The sequence below is a fragment of the Apteryx mantelli genome, chromosome 6 (assembly GCF_036417845.1).
Source record: "Apteryx mantelli isolate bAptMan1 chromosome 6, bAptMan1.hap1, whole genome shotgun sequence".
In the NCBI taxonomy this organism is placed as follows: domain Eukaryota; kingdom Metazoa; phylum Chordata; class Aves; order Apterygiformes; family Apterygidae; genus Apteryx; species Apteryx mantelli.
The window spans coordinates 16,240,226-16,268,146 of NC_089983.1; the positions used below are offsets into that span (position 1 = coordinate 16,240,226).

The following is a 27,921-nucleotide window of genomic DNA, read 5'->3' on the forward strand; positions in this document are numbered from 1 at the left end:
TTTCATGTCTCTGAATCTTTCTGTATTCTTTCAGCCGTTCTGACTTTGAATTCCCCAACTCATAATATGAAGCACATGAAAGACTTGGCCTATTCTGCTGTACAGATCATTAAAATGTAGTGCTGTTCTTAGGATAAGCTTTGTTGCTGTGTGATGAATATTCATAAAAGTAGGTCAATGAATACAACTCATCAGAATTCTGTATTTAAAAAATAACAATTATTTCTGAGAATCTCATCAGCTCTGCTAAAGTTGCCTTTATATAGTTTTCTCAGAGAGCTAAAAAGATCGCTACTAAGAGTTAAACATTAAACTGTTATATATTACAGACACGGAATTAATAGCGTGTCTCTTTTATTTAGTTTTTAAATTCACTGTGATAACAATAATGTTGCAGAAGGTGGTAGATGCTGAAGCAACACCAGAAAGGTAAGAAGCAGCAGCGTAGGATCGCACAAAGATGGCCAGTCTGGGAGCTGTGTGAAGTGAGTGGGAGTTTCATGATGTAGGCTATGTGGAAAGTACTCTCAGTTTTAGGTTGACTCCGTATAGTTTGTATAAAGCAAATTTAAGCAAGACACAAAGATATGAATTCAACTAAAATATATTTTGTTGTAGATATTATCCAGATAAAATTCCTTTAAGTTTTTATTTTAAAGCACCCAAAAAAGGTAAAATACGGAAAGTAACCAGTGGTACCTTGGCCCTACAGTTACCCTGAGATTGTATCTCAAGCAGCTTTTGTCTGTAGTGCCGTTCATTAAGTGACAGCAGAGCTGATCCGCCTCCAGCTCCATGAGAGAGCGGGGAACAAGGAAAACCACTGGAGGATGTTGAGGACCGCTCTGGAGGCCGGCCACGCCCCCGGCCGCCGCCGCCTCCCCGGGCGCGATGCCGCCCCGCCGCTCCCGCCCAGCCGCGCTCGTCTCCGGGACGCCTCGGGCAGAGGCGCCTCCGAGCTCAGCCGCGGCTTCGCCCCTGCCCGCCGCCGCGCGCGGCGCCCCGCGGGGCTGCCGGCCGCTCCCGCCGCGCTCCCCTCGCCGGGCTGCTCCTGGCGGCGGGCCGCGTCGCCACCCGGGGCGAGGGGCCGGGCCGCCCGCAAGGGCCGGGGGCGCGGGCAGGCGCGGCGGGGCAGCGGCCGCCCCGGGGCAGCGGCCGCCGCGGGCCCGCAGCGCCCTCCCCTCCCCTGCCCTCTTCGCCGCGCCGCGCCGAGGTGAGGCGGGCGGGCGGGCGCTGAGTGACAGCGCCAGCAGGTGCCGGCCATGGCGGGGGGCCCCTGGCCGCGGCGGGGCAGCGGCCGCCGGGCCGCGGCGCTGCGGGCGGGGGGGACGCGAGCTGGCCCCGCCGCCGGGGTGGCGGTGCCAGGCGGGGGGCGGCGGGCGCGCCCGCCGGCTGCCCCGAGGAGGGGGCGCCCTGCGGGGGCGCCCGGCGAGGAGGGGGCAGCCGGGGCCCTCCCGGGTCACTTTCCGCCCGGCCTCGTCCCTCAACCCTGGTATCAACCTGCGCCGCGCCCCGCTCGCCCCGCAGTGCCGCCCCCTCCCCGGGGCGCCGGCGGTTGGGCTGCTCGCTCGCCCCCGCCCCCCGCCCGCTTCCCGGGCCCGCCCGAGCGCCTCTCGCCGCCCGCCCCCGCGCTCCGCCCGCGCTCGCGGGCCGGGCACGAGGCCGCCGCCGCCCGCCGAGGAGCGAGACGCGTGCCGGGAACGTGCCGCGGGGCCGCGGGGCCGCGCTCGGAGCCCGATGGAGCCCGACGGCGCGGTGAGGAGCGGCCCGAGCGGGCCGGGGTAGCGAGGGCCGCGGGGGGAGCCGCTCCCGCGGGAGGGAGCGGCGGGGCTGCGCGGCCCCGCGCCGCGGCCCGGCCCTCGCCCTCAGGGCCAGGGCGAGCGCGGCGGCGGGCAGCGCGGGCCGGGCACGGCTTTCCCGCCAAAAGCGCGCTGGGGGGGGGAGGGGCGGCGGAGGGCGGTTGGCGCCGCCTCAGAGCCGCCGGCGAGGGCGGCCCGTTCCCGCCCGCGGGGCTGCCCCCGTCGGGGCCCTAAGCCTTTCCTAAACCTCTGCACGGGCATGGGGGTAGCGCGCTGCCGCCCCTGCAAAGCCCCTTTTCCCTGAGGGGCGGCCTCTGCGCAGTAGCTCCCGTTTATAACGGCCCGGGGCGGGCGGCCTCGTGTCCCGCAGGCAGTTCAGCCTGTCGGGCCTTGCCTTCAGCCCCGAGCTGCGGCCCCGCTGCCCCGGCCGTTTCACTAACGTGCGGCCGGTTTGGGTGCCCGAGTTCACTTGCGTGTAGCTGTGTTTTGGAGACGTATATAGCTGCAGGAGTGAAATTGTAAATACCTGGGAGACGCTCATGTTGGACATTATGAGATATAGACCATAAAAAGAGGAACAAGCTTATCGGAAGGTGGAATTAATCCCCTGGTTTGTGTAGTGTGTAGTTTTCTCACCATGGATATATTCAGCATGAAAATAAAAATTTGTCACTGCTAGCAAAGAATACTTGCCAAATGTACTAAGTTAGATGTAGTAAATTTGTTGGATTTATGTATATACAGTGTTTAAAAAGTCAGATGATGAAAACTTAAGTGAGTTAAACCATAAATTCCTAAATGATTAGGCAAGTGATATGACCTTAGCATAAAGATCTTTGTTTTTATCCTGTTTTCTTACTGCTACAATGGCATTAAAGCGAGGAAACACCGCTTAAGATAATTATCAAAATAGAAGTTTTAAAATGTTTTGTTCATTACAGTATAGGGGAGCTCATAACTGATGTGTTTAATTCCTCATTTCTTCTAATTTTTTTTGTATAAGATGCTTAAAACTCTTAAGACTTGTGTAGGAAAGTGAAATTGAAGATCTTTGAGGTAAAGAATATGTTTTTGCTGTGATGTCAAGTGTTACTTTCTTTTGTAGTTAAATTCTGATATTCTATTTGCAAACACAGTTTCCAGATAATTACAGAAATAAAACGCTGTTTCTGTTTTAAGAGATGAAGAAAGTAACTTGCTTCATCATCATCAAAGTTGTTCTCTGCAGTAGACTTTCTTTCTTCAAAAGCTGTCGGGACTGTGGGTTTATGATTGCTCTTGGCATGCAAGTTGACACATCCAGTGCAGCCAAAACAAGATCCAGAAAGAGTTTAAGAGAGCTCTCCCTGTTTCTCAATACTAAAATAGTTTGTAAAGAGAGAGTTGATGGCAAGCAGAGGGTAGGACACTGTATTTTCCTCATTACTGCTATCTACTTGAGACTGCTGAACTTAATGTATTTTAATAATTTTTTTGAATTTTCTTTCCTTTTTGAACTTTGCAGGAGACTGGAAAGTCTAGGAAGAACGAAGCTCAGTACAGATAGTGTGAGGCACACAGTGCTTCCATAACAGGGGGCTGAGGATATTAATGGTGAAGTTTGTGCCTGCACACCACAGGCAATGCAGATGACTTTCTGAGGAATATTGCACTTGTGGTACAAGTAGACCACCAGGATTTGAATTCAAGAGAGGAAGTTCATGCACTTTAAAGTATTTAAAATTTTGTATTATGATGACAGTTATCTTACTGGATTTGGACCTGGTTGTATGAGAGAGTCTCTCACTTCCAAGCTGCCATTGTGACAAAAGAGATTAGGCGTAGAAAGAAATATTCTACATTAAAATGTAAAATGCTTTTTTCTTCAGGTTAGACGCTTATTACTGAAGTTAACAAGCTTTGTTCGTTACTAGTCCAAAAGATGCTAAATCATTTGACCCTCAATGAACGGTACACGTCTCTTCTAATCTTTTGTCATGTGCTAGTAATTGCGAGTTATTTACACAGGAGTGCCAGAGCCACACGCAGTTGGAAGTTGGAAGAATACTTCAGAGGGAAGTATTCTGTGTGTGCCCTGTTGTTACTTTTTTCCATACGCATCTGATTTTTCACTGGTGTCAAAATCCAGTGGACTGCATGGGTCTTTGGTTTGACCCAGTATGGTTGCTCTAATGTGGGATTTATGTTATCTAGAAGGATTATGTTACATCCCTTATTACGGGATTCAGATTTAATATAATTTTTGCACAGAGAAAGATGATCGCTCCTGAAGAGAACGTTTTATGTTGTTTAAAATTTTAAGCAGATATCAGAACATAAGCCAAATTTTATTTTAAATTACTAGAATTTTTGGATGAGGCCTTTCAATTATCCTTTCTTGAATCTGTAGATGCTGGGAATAATTTACAGTAGTAGGTCAGACTTGCCTAGTTTGTGCCAGGTTAGTTTCTGAATGGTCGTCACAACCAATGAAGATTTATAAGCTATAGTATCAGAGTCTTTGCTTTATAAGCTATAGTATCAGAGTCAGAGACAGATTCGGAGCCACTGTAGTCCGCAGTTCGTGTATCTCCCTCTTTCTAGGTGTATATATATTGCTGTTTACATTTCTTCTTACGCTCGTTGACTATTGAATATCCATCAAATTTAGCCTTTTCACAATGTATTTAATTCGCTTAGTGTTGTGACAAGATTTGTATCATCTAAAAACATAGCTAGTCACAGATGGGAGAGGAAATAGTATAAGTCATTGCTGTTGCCTAGGAATCCAAAGAGCAGTGCAATTAGGGAAATACAAGGTTTTTAAATCCTTGGATAGATGAAATAGGCCCTCAAAATAAAACAACCATCAGTTCAAAGTTCCTTACAGCATCAATTATGTTTTTCACATTGAATCTATCATTTTGTCAGCAACACCTCAGCTAGACTGGTAGAAGAGGCCTAAGCTTTTGTTGTATCAGTATTTTGGTATACTTCAGCCTCTGTACGTGTTGCAGACTCCTTTAGACTTTAAATTAGTATTAAGAGGGTAGGTGAGAAGCACCCTTCTGCATCCTCTCAAAAGGCAACTTAAAGTTATCGGAGAAGTCTTCTCCATTCTTCTTGGTTATCTAGAGGGATGTAAGTTGTGGTTGTCTGTAGGTAAGACTTAAATTGAGAACCAGCCAGTTGTTATTCAAAACACAAAGCACAGCAGAAAGACTAGATTGCTACGGTCCCAGAGAACTGGGAGCTGAGATGTTATTTTGATGTCAGCTCCCTAAGAGCTTTACCAAAACAATGAAGTTTAATTTTAGAAAGAATTAGTGAGCTCACTCAAGTAAATGTTTCTTCAGCGCAAGGGCCTATCTGTTCTGTTCTTGTTGTGGTGAATAACTCATTCCTCTAGATGGAGAAGCTGAGCATTTCACTTGGTAGCAGGTACAGGACCAGCCTGCTGCTAGCTTAGAGGAGTTAGTTATTTATTAAATAATTCTCTTTTTGTATTGAAGCCCAGTGCTTCTTTTACATTGAGAAGCTTAATATTCTTGGCTTTGTGCTTTCAGTTACTCTGGGACAGTATTCCCTGCACGAGGAAGACATTCTATTGAATAGATCAGGTTAAAGATTTGGATTTTTCCTCTGCCCCGAATATATATGTTTTAGTAAATTTGGAAAGGATTTTATCTTCCCCAGAACTAAACTGGCATGGACTAAGCTAGATCTATTGTCTTTTAGGTATCCAAAACAATGATATCAAAAATTAACCATAGTTAATAAGACTAATTCTCAGGTAGCTATGGAAATATCAAATTCTAGAAGGGCAAACAAAAAGACAACTTTTTTTCCTAGCATTCCTTCTCATAGTTGATCTTTCCCTTTCTCCCTTCACTATAACTGTCTGCCTTAAGCCTTCATTTTTGTGTGTGTTCTCGCAAAGATAAGGGATTTGTTTTTATCCAGGAATGCTTAAAAGCACAGATCAGAAAATGCTGCTTACAAGGGCAAGGTGCTGTCTTGTGAATAAATGAGACAGATAAAATTGGGAAGTAAAAGGGTGTAAATGAATGGGAGATTCTGTGAGAAGACCCATTTAAGAGGACTTAAATTTCTGATCTAGTTTTTTGTGGAAAACTTTTGCAGAGTTTCCTGTGGAAACTGGAAGACAGGATACTGCATGAAGTGGAAAGAAGTTTGTATTAGATGTAGTAGCTTTCTAATTAAAAAATGTGCTTTCCTGTCTCTTGTTTTTTGCTTCACAGCTACAAATTTTAGCAGTTGTGCTGTGGTAGGAAGAAACATGGAATCCTTTCAAATGCAGTAAAGGAGCCCAAGAGCCCCAGATTCTTAATTCTAGTTTTTACTGTTCTGCTTACTATTAATCTCATATCTGTAGCTTATACCAGCTTGTTGTCTTTCACTTTGACTCCTTCCTTAGTTGTACTGCCTGGAGCGCTGCTGTCCAGAATTGGTATGGGGAGGGGAAGGAAGAGAAAGGATTGGCTGGTTTCATACACATGGTGGAAAATGTATTTTTATTTTTCATGGAAAATATTATTTCAGGTTATTAAGCAGGTATCAGAGTTGTGCTGAGTAAAATCACATTTGAGAGCAAATTTACTCTTTCTCTTCCAGTACAGAACACAAGTAAACTTTCAAGTTTACTTGTACGCAGCAAAAATGGTCTTGAAGCCTCTACTGCAATTTTTGTTACAGAAGTTAGTGCCCAGTACTGGGTGGCTGCTTTGCAGCTGTCATCTCAAAGTTAGGGTTGACTGCCTGAGCGTGGTATAAGTAGCCTGTTCTGAAAAGATTTTCCAATGAAGTATAAGTCTGTGTTGTTTCGCAGTTCATAGATGTAAGCATGGCAAAAGTTAAAACACAGGCAGACTTCACTAATGATGGTTTCATGAAGTTCCAAATGTGCTGCATTCCTTTCCCCTGCTGGGGCGGGAGCATTTGGTTCTTCTTTTGCAGAGGGAATTTCCTTTAGGGTCACTTTATGCTGTGCGTGTGGACCAAGTGAGTCTACTGAATTGGAGGACTAGTCCTCAGCTGCCTTTCTGGTCAGATATAAGGAGCTTCTGCCCCCTTGTTGGTTTTATGTGGTGGAATTATGGGTGCTCAGCATGCAGAAAATCAAGCCCTAGCTGTTGCAGCGAACAGAATTTTATAGATGTATGTTTGGAGATGTATTTGACTTAAAGAGCCTTTCCATATAGGCTTAAAGTAAGTGGCCTCTAATAGCTTTAAATTAATATGAAATATAAATCATAATTTTGGCTTCATACAGCAGGGTGCTGTGCAAGCATAAAAATAAAATGAAGAATTGGGGATTGGGCCCTAAACACCTATTTCAGAATGGTATTAAAATATAAGTCAAATTTCAGGCTGTGCAAACGGTGAGTATTTTTATTCAAAAAGTTACTGAAATGCTTAAAACTAAGCTTATATTTAAATGCTTTGCTGAAGTGGATCCTGAATAAAAATAAATGTGGTTAATGTTCACAGCTGTACAGCATTCGCTTGCTCCCCCCAAAATTCCATATGTGTTTTCTATTTAAGAGTTTTTTGATTTAATGGCTTATATTATGTAAGGTATTGAAAATATCGTTGAAAATATTTTCTTTCAATCAGCAGACCACAAATCAGATGCAAACAGAATCTCTATCTCCATCTCCCAACACTGTGTCACCGGTGCCTTTAAATAATCCAACCAGTGCCCCAAGGTTTGGAACAGTTATTCCTAATCGCATCTTTGTAGGAGGAATTGATTTTAAGGTATTTTTTTATTAAATTTGCTTCTAACTGAATTTTTAAACTGTAAAATTCAAAAGGAAAAATGTGAGACACAAATGATCATATGTGTGTTTGTTCAGGTGATAAGTGGCTTTCACTGTAATGTTTCAATTGATAGCAGAGAATAAAGTTTTAAATCTTGGTTTACCTAATTCTGCAGCTAAGTTAATTGTTTGTACCCCAAGCTGCTAGAAGTTACTGATATGCCAGTTCTTTAGAAATGTTTATTCTTTCCAAAGAAGTCCTTTGTAATAAGCAGGTCTAGTAGAAATATATGTAAAATTTCTTTATTACATATAGCATTTAGTGTAATTTAATAAGCCGTAAACACACTATTATAGATTGCAGACATAGAAAATGTCAGTAGCTTCAGTGCATCCAGCACTTTTCTTTCAGTTCATACAAAGAAGAAGCTAAAAAGTCTGTATTCTTCACTTTTCATAGGAATTTTTCTTAAAACTAAATGTTTGTTTTAAATATTAAAGTTTCTCTGGGCAATTTTCCAGTACTGATCTTAACTCTTAGACTGTATTTGCCTTTGCATATGCTCTAAAAACTCCAAATAGCAGCAAATAGTGGGCCATTCTTACATTCTTCAGTCATTTTGAACATTTGTAGTGAGATATGCACCAGACCTTTACACCAGCTGCTCTCGCTTTTCTTTCTTACAGCTTTAGATAATGAGTTTAAAGTCTCTGACTTTTACAAAACGTTCTTGGTCTGCTTAGCTGTTCCTTTGTGCCCACCAACAATATCTTCTCTGCCTTAATCCTCCTAGGCTGAGGACCTTTCGAGCACTGACTCAGATGAGGAGAAGAAAGGATGACAATTTACTCAGACTATCTTGCATAATAAATACAAGAACTTCCAGGATCTTCTGGCTCATTTGGCTGAGGCAATCCAAATGGAGGTTTTCATAGTTCAAAAGATGTTCTACAAGGTCTTCAGTGTATTGGGGCTTTAGTAAAGAGGCACAGTATCTCCTTGTGTTAATAGTAAGCGAGTTACTAGAGCTGTAAAAAGACCTATGTCACTCTGTTTTGTCTTCACTGCAGTTAAAAAGGTTGAAATGTTATTTTGCATAGCACATTAGTATTCTTGTTAATTGTTATATTTGCTGTGCATTCTGAGGGATCTCTTAACTTTCTGGGTCAGTTGCTAAAAGGTCAAAATCTGTTAAGAATCTTCTATGTAATTTTAGAAACACAGGTGTAAAGCACGTGTGTTCGTATCTATAAACATGAAGAAGATAGATTTCATTGGGAAAGGAAATGGAAGGGATGAAACCTCTGTAGTCATTTTAGCTACCTTTCCATTTATTATAGCTCAGATGTCTTAAATTTTTGTTCAAATGTAGGATATTTATCTGTTGGTCTTGGATTGCTTTTTACCAGAAATCTGATGGCCAAAGAGCATTGTTGTTTTTTTTTCTTTATTTTTCTCCAAAGGCTCTTGTTCAAGTTAGATGAAAAAAGTTCAAAACTAGATTATAATTTTTGTGTGTGCATGTGAAAAGTGGACACTTCTTCCCAAAAAGCAGTCTGGTTTTCAGTGTTTTATCTCTTTTACCATTTTGCCAGACACTTCCATTTGGTTCAGCACCATAGCAATGATTCCTATTTGTGAGAGAAAGCATCTGGCCTCTTATTTAGAGAACCCATTCAGTGAGAGATAGGGACTGTTAAAGCTCTAGGAAAAGCTTAAATTTACAGTTGGGTAACTTTTCACATAGATCTGAAGGCATCTTTCTTTAGTGTTGGATGCTTTGCATCTTTGATCTTTGTGAAGGCTCAACATTAGCCTTTCTTAAGAATCTAGCAAGCACCTTTGTGTCCTGTCATGAGAAGGAAAGGACTCAAGTCCTGAATGTTTTCTGGCAAACCTCTAGATACCATGTTTATGTAGATGCTTGTGAACTTCCCTGTGAATCTTTGAGAACAGTGTTCTCTTCTTATTTTCCTTCATCAATAGACTGTTCTGCAGATAAACCTTTGAGTTTTGAAGTTTATGGTCTTGTGTGTATACATGCTCCACATCCTGTAGGTGCCGAATGAAACTTTCTGCGTTGATCACAGACTTCAGGGCTCTTTGGCTGTGCCTCAGAGTATTTTAGGTTTTAACAATTTTATCATAGATTCTTGTTCTCATCTTGGTGAAGCAACTGAACTGCACGTAATATTTACAACTTACAAGATTGTGGTTGAAATAATCTCCCAGAAATGGGGAATCTTGCCTATAGGGCTTTCATTTCTAAGCAGATAAGTTGCAGTGTTTAAAGGAGAAAATTTAGAGGGAAAGGTAAATCTTACTATGAGTCTTTTGTACTCTATGCATGCTTTCATTACTCAACCATGTGAGTGCTTTACCTTATATAAAACAGTTTTACAGTGTATGCTATCAGTTGTTTGGCTGAATTTGTTTTCCTGTATATACAGACCTTTATGGTTCTGTTTAGGTGTCAAGCGTGATCGTCCATTCAGGAGAATAGTTCTGGACTCCATTCAGTATTTCTTTTTAACTTTTCCGTGGTTGATAGTTGCTTGGGGACTGGTGCAGGCAGTTTCCAAGGAGAAGAGATAATTACTGAGCTTTAATGAAACGCTGAAGTGCATTTCGCCTGTTCAGATCTACTCATGTTTGTCATTATTCCCCATACTTTGTGAGCGGGCATGTATTTTCTAATGTTATAATGAAAACTTGGATCAGCAAGGGAAATTACAGTCTTCTACCATCTCTGCTTTCTTTTGGATTAAGAGCCTGCAGCATTTGAGGGGGGTTGTTTGGTTTGTGTTGTTGGTGGTGTTTTTTTTAACCCTTCTTGCTTCTCAAATTCAGATAAGGCAGATAAGCCTTCGATGTGCAAGAGAAGATTTTGCCAAATTGTATGCATACATTTAAAAACAATAAAAAATTAGCTACTTAGAAGTACAATAGTACTTCTCGTATAATTCCTTAAAATAATGAAACATGTAGGTGAATATAGAAGTTGCTTGAGGCATATAGAGATCCATGCACATCAGCACGCTTCCTTCCAGCATTAGCTATAGTATTAACAAAGGACCATGAAGAACAGAACGTTAAAATCCACAGTGTGGTGTTCAAGAATATGGTGCCCTAAACACCATGCTAAGCGTTGTTAAGGAAAACTAATTTGCAGAGGGGAGAGGAGTACTCACATAGTCCAGCTGTGCGTTTACTTTAGGTGCTTACATCGGGAACAGTTTCCTCCAAGGGTATTCAGCTCATTCTCCATTAAAAGCACCTCTTCTTGCCTGATTTGTGATGGGGAGTTCTGTATGGAGTCTCTCTCTTTCTCTCTGCGTGTGTGTGACCTGTGGAAATTCTTCGTGGAAGTCTACATACTCTGCTGTTTCAAAGCTCAAGAACATTACAACGACGTGTTTCATATTGTAAACTGTGTTCTAGTACATAATTTATAGAAACTAAAATTCAGCTATAGCTAACTTGGTCTGTAATCTTACCTGTAAAGCAATAGTTGTTATCTAAATCCACTAGCATACAAATTTTACTATTTTAGTGAGTTTCTAGCATTATTGCTGAATATGAAAATGGAGGAATTAAAAAGCAAGGCTGTTTTCTTGTTCTGTTGCTGTGACGCATGTACATGCTCATTCTTTTCTTCCACACAAATTGCATCAAGGATTATAATTAGTTTGTGGTAAACTTTATTCAAAGTGTATTCATTGATTAACTATGCCAACCAACTTTTCTTCTTCTCTTGATTTACTTTACTAGACTAATGAAAATGACCTAAGGAAGTTTTTTGCCCAGTATGGCTGTGTGAAAGAGGTGAAGATAGTAAATGACAGAGCTGGAGTATCAAAGGGGTTGGTATAGTAGAGTAAGCATGTTGTAGAAATTGAAAATATAACAGAAAATTAACTGATTGTAGTAAATTGAATAAGACTTTCATAGTTCAGAATATTATTATGTCATTGATAGTCCCAATTATTCTGTACATGCAAAAATCTGCTCTTAAACATCTACATATAAATGCCTTTTTAACTTGCCTAATTGTAAAATTGTATAGTTACATCATTATTATGTAAGATAAAGCTGTGTGTAACTAGGAAAAATTTTAATGGTCCTTCCTGGTTTTTTTTTTTTTTTTTTTTTTTTATAGCAATAATAATTTGAACAGATAATCCTAGAAAGGTAATTTGGGTATTAAAAATATTTTTTCTTACTTCTGAGAGCCAGTGTGGAAAGATGTCTGAGAATGGAAGAAGAGGTGAGAGACATCTGACTGTGGTGGAGTACAGGGGAAGAATTGGGGTTACTCTGTGTGAAGATTCTGGGGACAAATCTGAGAATGAATCATGACTGCAGAGAAGGGACTAAGACTGGGAGTAAATGATGAGAAGAGAGAAAGGCCAAAGAGTAAATCTGAAGAAAGATTAAGGCTGATTGGGGAATAAGGTCACTGTTAGAACCCAGAAAATGGTGAAGGAAAGTGAGCAGTATAGGGAACAGTACTGCAACAGAAATCTAATGGAAAGAGAATTGAAACAGAAAGGAGTGTGCATGAGAATTTTTACCTTTAAAGTATGTTCTCTTAGTTCAGAAGAGCTCTTCAGAGCAGAAAGCCCATGCATGATGTCTGTATCTCATAATTTTAGTGCTGGCAGCAGTTAATGTATATCAGTAAATTGCACCCTGAGCTGCAGGTCTTATCTTCATAGGGTATACCTGTATGGCATGTTCCCATGACCATTGATCCTGGTCCCAGTTGGGTGCCCAAGCCTCCTATCCTTTTGCTAAATTCAGAACAGTATTTGAGACTTAGAATATACACATCCATATAATAAAATAATCCAAGAATATCCAGTTATTACACGCTTGTGATTGTCAACAGGCACTTTGCAATAAAGATGTCAGAAAAGAATTGCCTTCAGTGATTTTTTTTTTTTTTTTAACTGAAATCCAAGCACAATCTTGATAGGTTATGTTTGACAAGTGATTTACAAAATTTATTCCTAAGTTTCTGTGTAATTATGTCTATTGGTTTATTGTCCAGATAGCATATAGAATGGAAAGTCTTTGTAGATAAGATCCCAAGTTAGGAAACTAACTTCTGTGGTCTTTGGATGGAAAGGTTTCCAAACTTGGTTAGAGAAGACAATATAGCAAAGGCCCAGAAGTTTAATAGTATAGCTGGTCAGAGTGTTACTGAATCTGTATACTAAAATGGACATGAAAATGCTCACGAGGAATGATAGTATGTATTGCGAAACCTGATCTGCAGGCTGGAATGACAGAGGCCTTTTTGGTAGCTCCTGTAGTCTGACCCTAAGAAATGAGCACACAAACCTAAGAAATCATGCACATAAACTCATTAAAAGGTTTTGTGAAAGGTTTGTTGAAATTTAGGAAGTTAAAGATCATTTTGAAGAACTTTCATATTTTTTGTATGTATGTGTTAATCTCACACACTCTCAGTGAAATAATGTTACCTATTTTTATTATAAACTTTTATTTTTCAATTTACTACCACATTCATTGGCATAGATTTCCCCAGGAATGATTTGAGGGGGTTTGATACAGCAGGAGTTCAGTGGAGAAACAGCTTGTATGATTTGTTGCAGCAGTTAGAAGTGGTATCGTGAGAGATGTACTGTGTCATAAAGCATAAGACTACTTTGTCCTTGAGTGCACCACAGTATTCTTGTTTAATGCTAATCATGTCATATGCAAGAATACTTCACAGATGAACACTATCTCTGCACTGCTGCTTTCTCTGAGAACCCAATTTAATGTGCTGGGTAGTACTTGTGGAACTGAAGAGCGTTCACAGATGTCACTGAAGTTGATGGGAGCTATGCTGTGAAGATATGAAGTACTGTATAATAAAAAAAATTATATTCTGAGTGTCTCATCTTGGACATGCATAACTAATGAGAGCCTCGGATCAAAATCTCTCTTTGTCTAATAGAAATGAATGAATTAAAGACATACAGACATACACTGAATAATGAAGGTAGTACAGAACGTTTTGAGTAGCTGTTTAACTGAGCTACTCATTCACTGCATGGAGACATCAGGTCCTTAACTCCATCCAGGTACTCGGGTACTTAAACATATCAGAAGGCAGATTATAACAAGGATGTTAAGTTAGGATTGCAGTTGCTTTTACAATCTTTATTTCTAAATAACTGTTTTTTTTTTCCATCAGTTTACTTTTTTAATGTCGTTTGTAATATATATAAATATTAATAGGCAATATAAATACAAACTCCAGAGACTTAGCTCCTCTAATTTTTATTTAGGTATGGCTTCATCACTTTCGAAACCCAAGAAGATGCACAAAAGATTTTACAAGAGGTAAGTAATATTTTCCATTATGATTATCTCTTAAATGAAATAATTCATTTCATGTTAGTCACTCAGTAGCTTGGTCCTGTGTTTGCCAGATTGGATTTGAGGATCAGTTAAGGTTGGTCATTATGCCTTCTTCATCCCACGTAGTTAAGACAATGGCTCAGATAAATCTAAGAGAGGATTTATGCTGAGATCTTCTGGAACTAGGGAAGGGACTTGCCACTTCATAGTTGAGCTCTAGGCTTTGACAAACATTCTTTACTTTCTCATCCTTTACACACCATAAAGTAGTTGTTCTAGTGCATGCTAATTACTCTTTATCCTTCACAATTGCTTTAATTTGCTTCAGCAGAAAATTCATCACTGCAAAGATTTTGTGGGGAGTTGGGAAAGATGACTGCTGTCTTTTATTCTGATTCGTTTGATTGTGAGAGCTGACATCACTCTCCTCAGGAATAACTAGATTCACTTGAGAAATCTTAAACAGTGAAGCTCATTTTATGTCACGCAATGGTTGCATCTACACTTAGCTAGATTAGTGCCTTAATGTTCTTTCTAGAACCTTTCTTGAGATGGGGGCATAGTTTAGCTCTTCAGTTCTTCATTTTTGAAAATCTGTGTTCTGTGGTCTGATTGGAATTGATTGGATAGATATCAGTCAGGACTGATTTATATACATGAAGGTATCTGGAAGAACAAAAGACCAGAAAATAGTACCCAAGACTTGTAAATTGTCCTTTCCCAAGAGTAAAGCTGTTTAAAATGCTGAAAAACTGAACCGATGTTGAAAATTCACATATTAACATTAAAAAATTAAAAAGTTGGGCCATTTTAAAATGAAATCTTCATGAGTGCTTTTAAAAAATACGGGTCTATGGAACTAGAAGAATAGAGAAAGAAAATAGGAGGGAACTTCCCAAGTCACCTGTTTTTCTTTACCAGTTTTTGTTGTCAGTCTCTCCTGTGAACTAGGAGAGTACCAATGATTCTGAGGACCTTTTTAAAAAAGGTTTAGCATTTTTCCTTTGTTGTGACTGGAAAGCTGTTGCATGTGAAGCCTTACTGGTACCTCATTCAATGATACTAATACTTTTTTTGTCTACTGAAAGTGCCTTGGCTTAAACTTCCTACCATTGTATCACCTTTTTCACCAATGCATCATACTGCTATTTCATATTCATTCTACAATCAATTAGTATCTAGGTCTTTCTCTCTCAGACATTTTCAGTTGATGAGTTTCCAGCCATTAATAATTTATTTTGCTTGAAATGAACAATCTTTCATTTTGTACTATTGAATTTCATCTCATTTACATTACTGGCGTCTTCAAGGTCATCCTGTACTTTTTGTATGGTATTCTGATCGTTCCTTGCATTGATTTTTGCTTCCTACTTCTGTATCATCAGTAATTTCTTCAGAATTTTCTTTTTTTATGTTGCAGTCTATGATGAAAGTATTAAATTGGATAAGTCTCAAGAGCAGACCTTGAGGAGTTTCACCAGCATCCTCTTTCCAGCCAGATATATATATATGTGTGTGTGTGTGTGTGTGTATGAATGTATGTATGTATGTATATAGAAGCAATCTAAATTCTGATGGATCAAATCAATGAAAAGGATTGTTGGGAAGGATCTTCTTATAGCCTGTGCTGGGAAGCAGTTTGATTGAAATGTGCATCTGTCTTTCAGGGTGTTGCTCTATGTATATTAGGTAGGTATGTTTGCCCTAGTTAATACTTTTTAATGAAGACCCAAATTCAGCACAATAGTTTAGCCTCTTCTTAACTTTTAATCCCGAGGGTGGGACTTTGCTTTACACACAGGTGTTTAAATATCTTGCTAAATTGGGCCCAAATGAAGAAAGTATTTTGATTATCTAACTATTGTCCTTTTATTGGATGAGATTTCTAACTGTATTTCTTTCTATATTCCTCTTTAAGTTGAAGTCATAAATTATCTCTGTACTGCAGAAATTACAGCTCTAACAATGAAAACTTACTGTAATGTGGTAGTGTTTTGTATACATTCTCTCTTATGTAACTATTCATGGAAGCAGACTTTCTTATCCTTTAGGTTTTACAAAGCAGTATTAAAGAGATTCTGACAGCTAAAAAATCCCTGCTTATTTGCCCTCTTTCTTCCCATTATATTAGCAAATAGCGTGCTTATTTTGAGTTTAAAAACAAAGGTAAGATTTTTATTTACGGGATGTACATGACATTCGCTTTCTGTTATATGCAAAAGAATTGGAAGAGAATGTAGTTTTACTGTTCTGTAGCTAGGACTTTTTTAGTTCTTCTGCTGTAGTTTAACTTTACTGGTATATTTGTTCTAGCCTGCTTTTATATTTTGTTAGCCTGGATGCAAGTAAGTTTTAAGGCAGTCCTAAGTGAATATGAGAATATGAATATTTTTACGTTCAGTCCTTATAATCTGGTCCTTTCCATATAATTATTTGTTGCTGTCATCTTTTGTAAAGCATGTCACAACCATGAAAAATTAAATTTAATCTTTATACTTGAAATTGTCTGTTTGTGTACACATAAGCTTTTATAAAAGCACTAAACATATGAGAACATGAGAACAAATGTAAAACTAAAATCTGCTAACAATTATAGCTATCCATTGTTAGTCAGGAGGCTCCATTTGGAGTAAACAATATTTGAATTTACTAATGATTACTTTTGATTACATGAAGTCTAAGGTTAGGATAGAAAGGGGCTATTCCAGTTTTTGTTTTTTGAGGTACACAGCAAGTAAAAGGCAGGGGAGGGGTGAAACATGCTAGGTGGCTTATCTACTTTTGATTTTCATTTCTTGGATGCCTAGATATATGTAGAAAATACAAATACTGAATGCCTTTTTTTTTTTTTATTCTAGGCTGAAAAACTTAATTATAAGGATAAGAAATTGAATATTGGTCCAGCAATAAGAAAACAACAAATAGGGATTCCTCGTATGTATTGTCACTTACATTTGTATGTTATGTATGTAAGTGTGATTATGAATATAAATTTTTAACCAAAATGTGCCCAGTCTTGCACTGCATTAATGCTGTGCATGGCATACGCTTAGAATAGTCAGTAGGGGAAGCAAATACATACCAGTGAAATTGTCCTAAGAAATAGATAGTTGGTCTTTGGTTCTTTTGTCTCTTTCAATGTGTTCTTTACATCATTTCTTGGAAAGAATTATATATCTAGGAACAAGCTGAATGGAAATTTCTCTCTTGAATGATAGCATGCCACTAACAGCTGCCAGGCAGAGCCTTAAATCTAAACACTTAGAAAGACTGTCCTCGCAGATTCCACAGGATAAAGAGGGTTTTGCTGGTTGGTTGATTGGGTTGATACTGATTTTTGATGAGCAAAATCTGTCAGGACTGTTGCACCTTTCTTTCTACAGTAGAAACTGTAAGGAATGGGTGGTTGCAATCACTACTCAGTTCTTAGAATTCTGTGCTGTAAGACTTATGGCTACGGGTCCTTCTCTGGCAAAGAACTACATAAGCTGAACATTTATATAAGAGGAGTACTGATAAGTTTTCTTTGTCAGCTGGCTGTTCTTTATTTTGGGTAAGTATAGTGGTAAGATGTTCTTCTGGGGGAGACCTTTGTATTGTACAGATTTTCTTCTAGAGAAGATGCCCTGCCCTCCTGCCAGGGGCTATTTTATTTCTGTAATACACTGCTGAAAATTCAGAATGTAGATCACCAGTTTTTAAGATCTGACAGTTTTTGACAGAGCTGTGCATGCTGTTTTGTTACTCTTCAGTAAGGGCTATATATCTGAAACTTAACTTATGCTTCGCCTTCAGTATTTGTTTTTGGTATAGCTTGAAGAGTTGAAATAAACCTTTGCTCATCTTCCAATTGAGGACTATACTGAAGAATTTTAGTTTAATATAAAAACTTTCTTTAGCTGTTGATACTGTCACTTTATTGATGAGAAACAGTCCATATGTATATTAACGGTGTTGGTGTAGACACGTTTTTCACTCAAGACAGAAAATATTTCCCACTCCTTTCTCCTCCTCATATGTATGGGTATGCCCTTCTCCCTTTTAAGCGCGTAAGGTAGCATTTGCTCAGGGGAAATGGAACACTTTGTTCCAATTGTATAGTTTCTTTGCTTTAGAAATTATTCATCATGTTCTCTGCTCTGTCATCATCATGTTGTACGTGTCTTCTACTGTACTTTGTTTCCCTGTTCATCTCTGACTTGGACTTCTTCACTGCATTGCCGGATTTTTAAGTCTAGTGGTGCTTCCTTCCTATAATTCTCATGCTGAATGTGTGTATTGATTAGAAGAGGGGCATATCACTGCCTGTGCATTTTAAGTCTGGGACCGAAGGCAACAGGGAAAAAAATCCTTCAAAACATATTCTGAAGGCAGCTACTCTGTCCTCCTGAGATCTCTGTTCTTGTAGTCAGCACCAACTGGCCCTGTTTGACTCTGCCACCTCTTGTTCAAGCTTAGGATAGATACGTGGTACACAATCAGGTTGGCATCTAGGAACTTATCCCAGGATCTGATTTCAGTACATTTGCTCTCATGCTCAGCCCACTAACCTAATCACTAGGATACTTTGTCTTATTGCGGCTCCTTCTGAGGCTTGTGAAGCCAGAAAACCTAGACTCCTAAATACCACTGTAGGGCTTCTGTTGTATTTAGTAGAGCTGAAGGGTAGTTCCCTTAGTAGTCTCATTTATTGCTGTTTTCTCCAGCCCTACTGGAATCTAGCACCTGTCTTCCTCTAATATTAAGTTTTGCAATGTTCAGCTCTGTGTCATCCCATTACCTTCTGTGCTAAGATTTGAGCATGTTGGGAGGATCACTATTTTCATAATTAACACAAAGTATGTCAGACTTACACGATGTTCTACCCAGTGGAGTGATTTTTTTTTTTTCCTCAGCTCAGTCACCAGCAGTTACCTAGATTCATTGTGAGGAACCCCTATCCTTTGTTGCCTCTGCAAGTTGGGCTCTGCAGGTATACAAGTTTTTCCTTTTCCTGTATCCTCCAGGATGGCCACAAATGCAGGTGTAAGAATCAAGGCAGTGACAGATTGTTTATCCAGGCTGTGACCGGTAGGCGTAGGCAGTATTTCTGTTTTACATATCTCAGTGGGAGCAAGCACCTGCCCTAAGGTTGTGATCAGATATCCTAAGCTTCAGTTTAGGGGAGTAGGAATAAAGAAAAAACAGTCTTCAGTCTTAGGTATCTAATATCCCTTGTCTTTTCCAGAAGTGGGTAGAAAATGAGTGTTCAAGTACTGCTGTTCCTCACAGGCTTTTGAATAGTGCCTGGGTTTGGGGGGGGGGGGTTGTTTGTTTGTTTGTCTGTTTGTTTTTTAAACAGTTCAACCACGTTCAATCCATGAATTTTAAGGCTTCCAAGGCTACTGCCCAGCCCTCTGGGAAATTTTCCAGATTATGGAAAAGAGGCCTCCAGTGGTGGTTGTGCTGTTTCAAGTTGCCCAGGCAAGAGAAGACAGCAACTGAGAAGGAGAGGTTTTGTGCCGTTTTTCCTATTCAGTGAAAGTGGGGGCAAAAAGAATAAGTCTGTCTTGACTTGGAAAAAACAAACTCTTTCACCCACAAGTTAAAGTTGAAACTTTTGACTCATACCATGGCACCCAGAGTTGAAGAGAAAGCCATAAGAGCGTCTGCTTTTCTTTTACCATGGGCCGGGAGCAATAATAGGGAAAGATTCCCTGTTTGCTTTTCCCCGGCACCAAGGACTACAAAAATGAGCATTCTGAAAGCTGAGAAGTACAAATCAAACCTGAACAACTGGAAGAAGAATAACTAGTTGTTATGAGTTGGAAGAATTTTAGAAAGCTCTACCTCTCCCAGGTTGTTTTATTTTTCTGTCATGGTGGGTTGTTGGGTTTGATGGAGCATGTTGCCTTCCATTTCTAAGGGAGATCTTCAGCAGCAGCAGAATGTTCTGTGCAGTGTTCTTGGCATAATGGACAGGATTTTTGTCCAGGGGATCCTGTTGGTTTCTCCTCATTTCAAATACTGATAACTAATATTCTAGATTGCTTAGTGGAGCTAAAGTATTCTGATTTTTCCCAGGTCCATTTTAAAGTTGACCTGGCATGGGCCATCTTAGCCCATGACCTTCCAATGTATAGTACTTCTGTTTATTGTATACAGGGGTCCTCAGACTTTTGTAGGAGTCAGTCAGACTATTACCATCCTTAAAGGGCCTTGAATCATAGTGGGACCCTTCTTGGTCCTCCTCTTAGCATTCTAGTCATCTCTTCAGTGTTGTGCCTGTACATAAAATGGCGTTTCCTGCTGTCAATTACCTTTGGAAGGAAGATGAGAAAACTAAAGCCTGTTCAGTGATCTTTATATTGTGTTCTTGCTGTTTGACTTTTTCCATGGTATGTTACTTTTTAATTCCCATTTCAGTTACAGAATTTAATTTATTTTTACTGTTTTTTTTCCCCAAAAGTCTCATATTTGGAACTGAAACTTGTCTTCATGTTTGATATGAAGCTTCTAGAGAAACTTGATTTTTTTTTAATTTTTATTTTTTAATCCGGACAGAAACAGACTCTAGATGGTCCCCAAGGCAATATCCGAGAAAGTTAAATAACCTCTGCATAGGGTGAAAGTCCCTTAATTTGAACATCAGTACCTGCTACAGGGCTGTGGAGATGGAACTCTGCTTTGGGATCAGAGCACACTCAGTTATAGCCCATGCAGCAGTGGCGGCATTGCGGAAAGTGTCCCTCTTGCTCATATCTGGATATCATTTCGTACTTTTACCAGGCAATGTGCCATTGCAGAAACACACAATCTTTGTGCATTGAGGAACCAGGCTGCATTTTTTAATGAAATCCTTCTGTTGTTTCTAGTGCTTGGATCCTGTTTCAGCTAAATATTCATATATGGAGGTTACCCATGAAAATCTCCCACAATTTGAAGGTACCTGTGGACATTTGAAGATTAAAAAAACCATATATTTACTGGTAATTGGAGTTGTCTGTGTTTAGTAACTGACATGCATGTCATCTTCTGCACTCCTTTCCATCTACCTGTGTTATCGTGTGACCATCTGCTTTCAGGAATCTGTGTTTAAGAGGGAACCGAGATAGCACTAGGCACAGTCTGCCCCATGCTCTTTTCTTTGAGTGTCAGTTTTGGTTCTCTGAAGATCAGAGGATTTTTTTATTGTGATCTACACAATTAAAAAGTAATACTTTATTGATAAGTAAGCTGTTTTAAAAAATTTAATTTCAGGATCTAGTGTAATGCCAGCAGCTGGAACAATGTACTTAACTACTTCAACTGGATATCCTTATACTTACCACAATGGAGTGGCTTATTTTCATACTCCCAAAGTTGCTTCTGTTCCACAACCATGGTCTGTAAGTAATTTTTTTTTTTTTTTTTTTTTGTATATTTGTTTTCCTGTGGACCAGGATCAGTCCAAGATTTATAAGTCCCTCCTGCTTCCAGTTTCTCCAGCTATACCCTTTTGTCTGATGGCTAAATGGCTTCCTTCTCTTAGTCCATTCTTTTTTTGTGTTTTTTGATATTGCTTAAGTTTATTGTTCTTCTGCAGGTGGCTTTGCTTTGATACTCTTTTCTGGATAAAGGGTACTTTGGAATCAGTGGGGTCCCTACTCCAGGAGAAGTTTTTTTACTGATGCAGAGGAGTTGGTCCTAATGACTTTTCATTGGCTCCATTATTATTCCTCCATGAGTATGTAGTTCTTGGCTGCAATAACTATTATGTTGAGGATGGAAGGAAAATGAAATGCTAGATCAACAAAGCAAAAGTGAAATTGAGGCATATTACAGTCTTACATACACTTTTCAAGAGTACCCTTACTTTAGGAGGAAGATAATGCAGTAGATGAAATGTTTGGTGTTATGGGACTTGGGGGAATTGGACAGAATTATTTGTCAGGTACAGGAGGGTTGTCAGTGACTTTATTTTTTTAAAAGAGGGAAGGATTAAAAGACTGATGGGATCTGCAGAGTATGCATCTCTATTAATTTCTGTAAAAGCAGCATTTGCTGAGGCTGTATGTACTATCTGTATGTATGAATGCAAAATCCCTTCACATATTAGGGAAAAAGATGAATGGAATCTGTTACTGCCCTCATCTCTCTTTTGGAAAAGGCTATTGTTTTTTATTTATTTTTCAGTAATTATTCCATTATGGTGTTTATTTTGGCACTGTAGAATCTTGTTCTCAGGATTTACTAACCTCCGTTTTAATCACTTCTTTTGTAATTTTTAAGCTGTTTGCTCTTCTCATGGGGAATGACATTTGTGATTGACAACCTCATAGTGCCCTCTCAGCTTTAGAGGAAGGGCATAAATACCTGTTTATGTGTTTTAGAAAGCCTTTTTGTTAATGCTCAGTAGTTTTAGAGAACTTCCTCAAACACTGCCTGTTGGAAAAGGCCATGAATATTTTTACTGTGTTCTTGTACTGAACTTTGGCACTGATGCTTTGACCCAGGTCCATTATATTTCAAACATACACTGCTCGATGTTTCTAATTGCAAATAGTACTGCCTATTTTGGTCTCAGTTATTTACATATTCTTCACTTTCATTGTTAGGAAAGTATCTATATCAAGAATTAAAAAAACAGCAACATTGAGATTTTAGAGAGTGTTAGCTATACTGAAGGTATTAATACCTTTTTGATTGTAGTTTTTTGCATGGATAACTTTATAAAGGTCCAGGTTGGGTCTTTTTTTTTTCATGTTGCATCCTGTGTTTTCATATAGTAGAATGAATTAGAGTGGTGTTGGGGCTGTTCTTAAATATTTGCAGGAATGAGGGAGTTTCATGACATAGGGAATTATACAAAGTACCTTTAACAGATCAAAACTAGAGGTCCATGGTCCTGTGTTGTCCTCTACCTCTGGCTGTTTGTTTCTGCGCCCTTTCAGTGGTGTTTCTCTGACCCTAAACTGGCCCCCCCGAAAACAGGTACGTTTTCAGCTGGTTTACCTCCCTAAACTGGCTTACTGCCAGATCAGATGAATGCTGGGGTTGGTGAGAAGAAGGGAATGGAAAAGGGAACATAGGGTTGGGGCTACAGAGAGGGCGGGAACACATCAGTGACAATTTAAATTGCCCTGAGTTGTAAAAATGTACCTATGGTCAGGACATGTGAACGACTTTAGAGGAAGGTGCTTTTTGGAAAGGAGTAGGTACACATGCTAAAGACTTTTGCTTCATCAGTAATGAACCCTTGGAAGCAGTAGTCTTGAAGAATCAAAGTGTAAGTTAAAATTTAGTAAATCTGTTTTCAAAAGGGAGTGACTATTCAGCATATAGTACTTCAGGTCTGTTGTTAATAGGAGTGACAATTTATGAAATTGCTGCATTAAGGCTTGTAACTTACTGTTTTGTTTGTTTGTTTTTAAGTCACGCTCTGTTTCCAGTTCGCCAGTGATGGTAACTCAACCGGTTTATCAGCCTCCTACATATCATTATCAGGTATCTGTTTGAAATGGGTTTCAGAGCATCAGGATTCCTTTCAACCATGCAGTTTGATTTGCAGCACTGTGTCGGTGCTGTTTATTCTTAACAAATAGAAAGACTGTCCAGAACAGAGTCACATAAAACAGATTCTAATTTTGTCAAAGATTTTCTTTTCACTAGAACTGAATTTCTTCCTGTCTATTTAACTACCTGGAAATAGAATAAATTAAAATTTTATTTTGTGTTGCTAGACAACTGGTTTAGTACCACTCTTAATTTTTATCATCTAGTCCAGCCTCCTGCTCAAAGCAGGGCCAGTTAGATCAGCTTGCTCAGGAACTTGTCCAGTTGAATTTTAAATTTCTCCAGCAATGGAGATTGCACAACCTTTCTGGACAGGCTCTTCCACTGTCTGTACATCATGATGGTAAAAAAACTTTTTTCCTTATATCTCCTTGGAATTTGCCATGTTCCAGCCTTTGTCCATTGACTCTTGTACTTCTCTGAGCGCCTCTGAGAAAGAGTCTGGTTCAGTCTTCTTTGTGCCGTCCCGCTAGAAAGTTGTAGACAGCAATAATTACCCTCTCCCCGCTTTAGCCTTCTCAGGGCTGAACAAACCCAGTCTTCTCAGCATTTCCTGGTATGTCCTGTGCTCCAGCCCCTGGCCTTCTTGGTGGCCCACTGCTGGACCTCTGCAGTATGTCTGTGTCTGTCTTGTATAGTGGAAAGTTGATCACATTTTGTATCTTCTCTTTTCTTACTTAAACACATTTCTTAAATGCTTCATTATTTTAGTAGCTAAGAAATGCCCAAGTGAGAGGACTGAGTGGCAGTCAACGAGATGGACATTCCTAAATTATTGGGGGGGGGGGGGTGTTATGAAAATTAATTTTTGTTCTTTTTAATTAAGATTTGAATAAAGAGGGGAGTGATTGCAGTGTATTGGGAAGGTGTGTGAATGCATATGTTCTTAATTATATAAAGTAATATCTTTTTTTGTTTCAATGTAGGCACCAACACAGTGTCTTCCGAGTCAGTGGCAGTGGAGTGTTCAACAGGTAAATACAGTTCACAGCTGCAGCATTTTACTGTTAGTTTGCATTTAGTTTAAAGGTACAGTGTGCTCTTCCAATTTTTGTAATAGTTTGTCTTCAAATAGAATGATAAAATTAAATTTCCCACTAGTTACAACACTATTGAAATAAATATTAGTTGCTATATTTTAACAATGCATTCGTAACACTTACTGATGTAGTAGAGGGCATAAAATAGCATTTATTGACATATCAAATCTAAATTCTTTATTAAAATAGCATCTTTCTCCCTATCCCCACCAAAATATTTGGGTATAGAAGAGCAGAAAGTTTCTATTAAAAGAGCAAATATTAGTTCTCAGAAGCTGGGATAAACTGCCGCATTTTGCCTGATAGGAGAAATGAATATTAACTAGCTCACTAACTGATACCGCCTGGGATGTTTTCAGTCAGACACACAAGTATGGTGAAATTAGGCTCAGATCCTTGCAATAGGAGGAAGACCGTGAAATTGCTGACAACCTAACTTTTTATGGGTTTTATCAGTGTTGTGATCTTTATAGCAGAGGAGCGTAATATGGAAATCTTGCCGTTCAAGGGATTTGAAGAGTTTGAAGTTAAAAGGAGCATTAAGGCCCTTAAACTTGAAGCATTATGATACATCCTCATTGCTTTAGTAGCAGGTAACCTGCTCCAGTTTGGATCAGTCCCACTCTGTTAATCAGTCTGCTGCTTTGAAAACTGGGTGCTGAATTGTGTTAGGTTTGTTGTGCATAAATAATGGCGTAATACTCTTCTAAACTTTGAATGCCTTGTTCGTAGCTCCTGCTGCAGGATACCTTGCTTGAACAGTGGGACCTTGCAGTCCTGCGCTTGGACTTCCATCTTAGTCTTTCCAGTGAAACAAATTGACTAATTCTTCTTCTAGGGAACTCTTGTCTCTGGGTATGAGGAGAAAAAATATGAGGTCTGTTCAGGTAGCCAGCTGGCTAAACCAAAAATGCCTTGAAAAGCGTATCTATAGTTTAATGTTTTTAATACATGGTTAGGTAAAGATGTGTGGGTAAGCCTAAGCATTACAAAAAATACTGTTTTTTTTTTAACAAAATACTCTGTGATTTGTAATGCAACTTTTTTGCAAGAGGAAAAAACTGTACTGTTTCTGCAATTTTAAGAGTAAACGTCAGTTTTGTAAAGTCATAGTATTTCTCTCACAATGTTCTTTAAAATGTAAATAAAATATAAAAATATGTATTTTTAAGTGATCAAAGGACATTTTTATATACCATCTGACTTTTTCTGCCCACTTTCCCCTCAGTTAGTTTCTTCAGGTTAACAGAGTTGAATTTGAAACTTTCTTTAAGGCTTTAACTTCATTTATATGTAGAAAGAAGACTATAAAATAAGCTTTGCTGATTTATAGTATGGAAAACATATAATTTATTAGAAGTGATGTGTTTTATTTCAGTCTCCTGCCTCTTCACCTTCATTCTTCTATCTGCACCCATCTGAAGTCATTTATCAGCCAATAGAGATCACCCAGGAAGGTGGATGTATACCTGCTCCTCTCTCCCTAGTGGAAGCTGCAGTTCCTGAGGTATTTTTATGAAAAAATTTACTTGTAATTGAAATGTTTATCTGCAATTGAAAAACATAGCCTTTTAGTTTAAGCACAAGTAGTTCAGAGCACTTAAGTCAACTGTACTTTTTCCCACATCCGTACTGCTGCTGTGTTAAGTTAATTCAGTAGTCTTCAAGTTAGAGCATCTCTTTCACAGTTTCCTAGGAGGATGCTTTGATTCTGATATATTTTAGAAAGTCTCCAGTGATGACAGACAGCAGTATGAAGTATGAAGACTAGTCAGATTGTTTTATTTATAAATAACAAATTTAAACAAAACGTGACTCAGACTGAACTGCGTCTTCGGAGTGCTGAATTAATCTAGCCAAATCATATCAGCTTCCTGAAAGACTTCTTTTTCTTTTTGTGTAGAAGCGAGTTTGTAAGTATTCTGAAGGTCAGAATGAATTAAGGGTAGTTGAATGACAAAATCAATTCTGCTCTTCTATGCCTATCAGTTTTTTGCTTCTCCATCAACAGCAGTTCTGGTCTTTTTAAGAGATTATTAATGTACAATAAGGCTGATTACAAAATTGAAAATATATTACAATTAATTGGTACTTCTTTAATTCTTCGTTAACAGAAATGCCTGAATAAACTTTAAATTATGGCAGAAATAAAGTATTTTTACAGAAGTTAGGTACTTTATTGCCACAAGAGTAAAGTTCCAAAACTGGTATTCTAAACATCATTGATGAAAAATGCCGACACACCTAGACAATTTAGTTTCCCTACAAAGTTGTTCTTACTACTTTTCTTCAATAATAAAAGACTTCGGTTGGTGGGGTTTTTTTCTTTTTGAAAATGCCTAAACATCAGTATTTATTGTACCAGCCATAAATCCTGTCCATTTTATTGTTTTACCTCTTGTATTTCATAAATCAGATATTTATCAGCTTATATACAGAGACATTTGAAATGTGTGAATGATAAGAAAACCCATGAAATTAGTTAAGGAAAATATTTGGATGTATCATGCTCTCAGTCCACAGGTACATATTTTGCTGATGTTAAAGGAAGCTGTGTGTGGAAATTCAGAAGACTATGTAAAATTCAAAGAAAGGCACTTGTATTATTTCTATGTAAATATCTTGTAAGTGTGATAATGCTGAGTATTATTCTTCAATATGCTAATCTACACATTTAAACACTGTCCTATTATAGCTGAGTGAAATGTATTTGTAATACAGAAGCGTGCTGCTTCTGTCAAGGAAAGTGCTCTCTGGCGCTGATTTAAATAAATTGTATATACCAAAACTTTGGTACAGTGGGGGGAAACATTTCAATTTTGAAATCTCAGTTATTAAAGTCATTGATTAACCAATCAGTAGTTTAGATTAATTTAGCCCACAATTTGAAATTTTCAGGAATCTAAATCCATTTGAAAGGCTTGCAAAACCATTAGAATGTGAAACAAGCTTTTCTGCTTTTTTTTGGTAAATAAATACAATTCTTGTTTGTTTTTATACCAGCCATATTCTGATCATGGAGTTCAAGCAACATATCACCAGCTTTATGCCCAGAGTGCCATAGCCATGCCAGCACCTGTGATTCAAACTGAGCCAGTTAAAGTAAGCACTGTAGTCTTACTGTCTTCTTTTTTGAAGGGGGACAGGAAGAGAAGAGGAGCAAGGATGAAAAAGTGTTTTATTATGAATTAGTAAATAAGGAAAACAGAAATGTTGCAAAGAAACCAGGTTTTTTCTTTACTCAAGGCTTTGTTGCAGAGGACCAGAGAATCCGGAGTAGGGATTACTTGTTCTGGAACTATTCTACTTTGAGGGGGGGGGGAAAAAAATAGTTGTTTTAAAACTTTTGGGATACAAAGAAAGCTGCAAATGAAACATGTATTTTGAGAGAAAACAGTGAACTTTGTTCA

General features: G+C 39.0%; 2 protein-coding genes across 4 annotated transcripts in view; both read left to right on the forward strand.

Annotated features, from left to right (window-relative positions):
* The first annotated feature begins 1,645 nt into the window (after positions 1 to 1,645).
* BOLL (boule homolog, RNA binding protein) lies at positions 1,646 to 27,800 on the forward strand. 3 transcript variants are annotated; one of them, XM_067298896.1, is made up of 10 exons: positions 1,646 to 1,755; positions 7,416 to 7,559; positions 11,334 to 11,425; positions 13,865 to 13,919; positions 16,796 to 16,871; positions 21,177 to 21,304; positions 23,331 to 23,402; positions 24,398 to 24,445; positions 25,890 to 26,018; positions 27,515 to 27,800. In XM_067298896.1, exons 1-10 carry the CDS (start codon positions 1,738 to 1,740, stop codon positions 27,701 to 27,703), a joined length of 951 nt encoding a protein of 316 aa, XP_067154997.1. In that variant the 5' UTR covers positions 1,646 to 1,737; the 3' UTR covers positions 27,704 to 27,800. The 3 variants fall into 3 exon arrangements, with proteins under 3 accessions (XP_067154997.1, XP_067154998.1, XP_067154999.1); XM_067298897.1 differs by having other exon boundaries at positions 7,419 to 7,559; XM_067298898.1 differs by lacking the exon at positions 7,416 to 7,559.
* RFTN2 (raftlin family member 2) overlaps positions 27,570 to 27,921 on the forward strand; it is a 55,892-nt gene continuing 55,540 nt past the window's right edge. The window contains exon 1 of the mRNA XM_067298894.1: positions 27,570 to 27,613. The gene's annotated coding sequence lies outside the window, so the exon portion shown is untranslated. The remainder of the gene's footprint in view (positions 27,614 to 27,921) is intronic.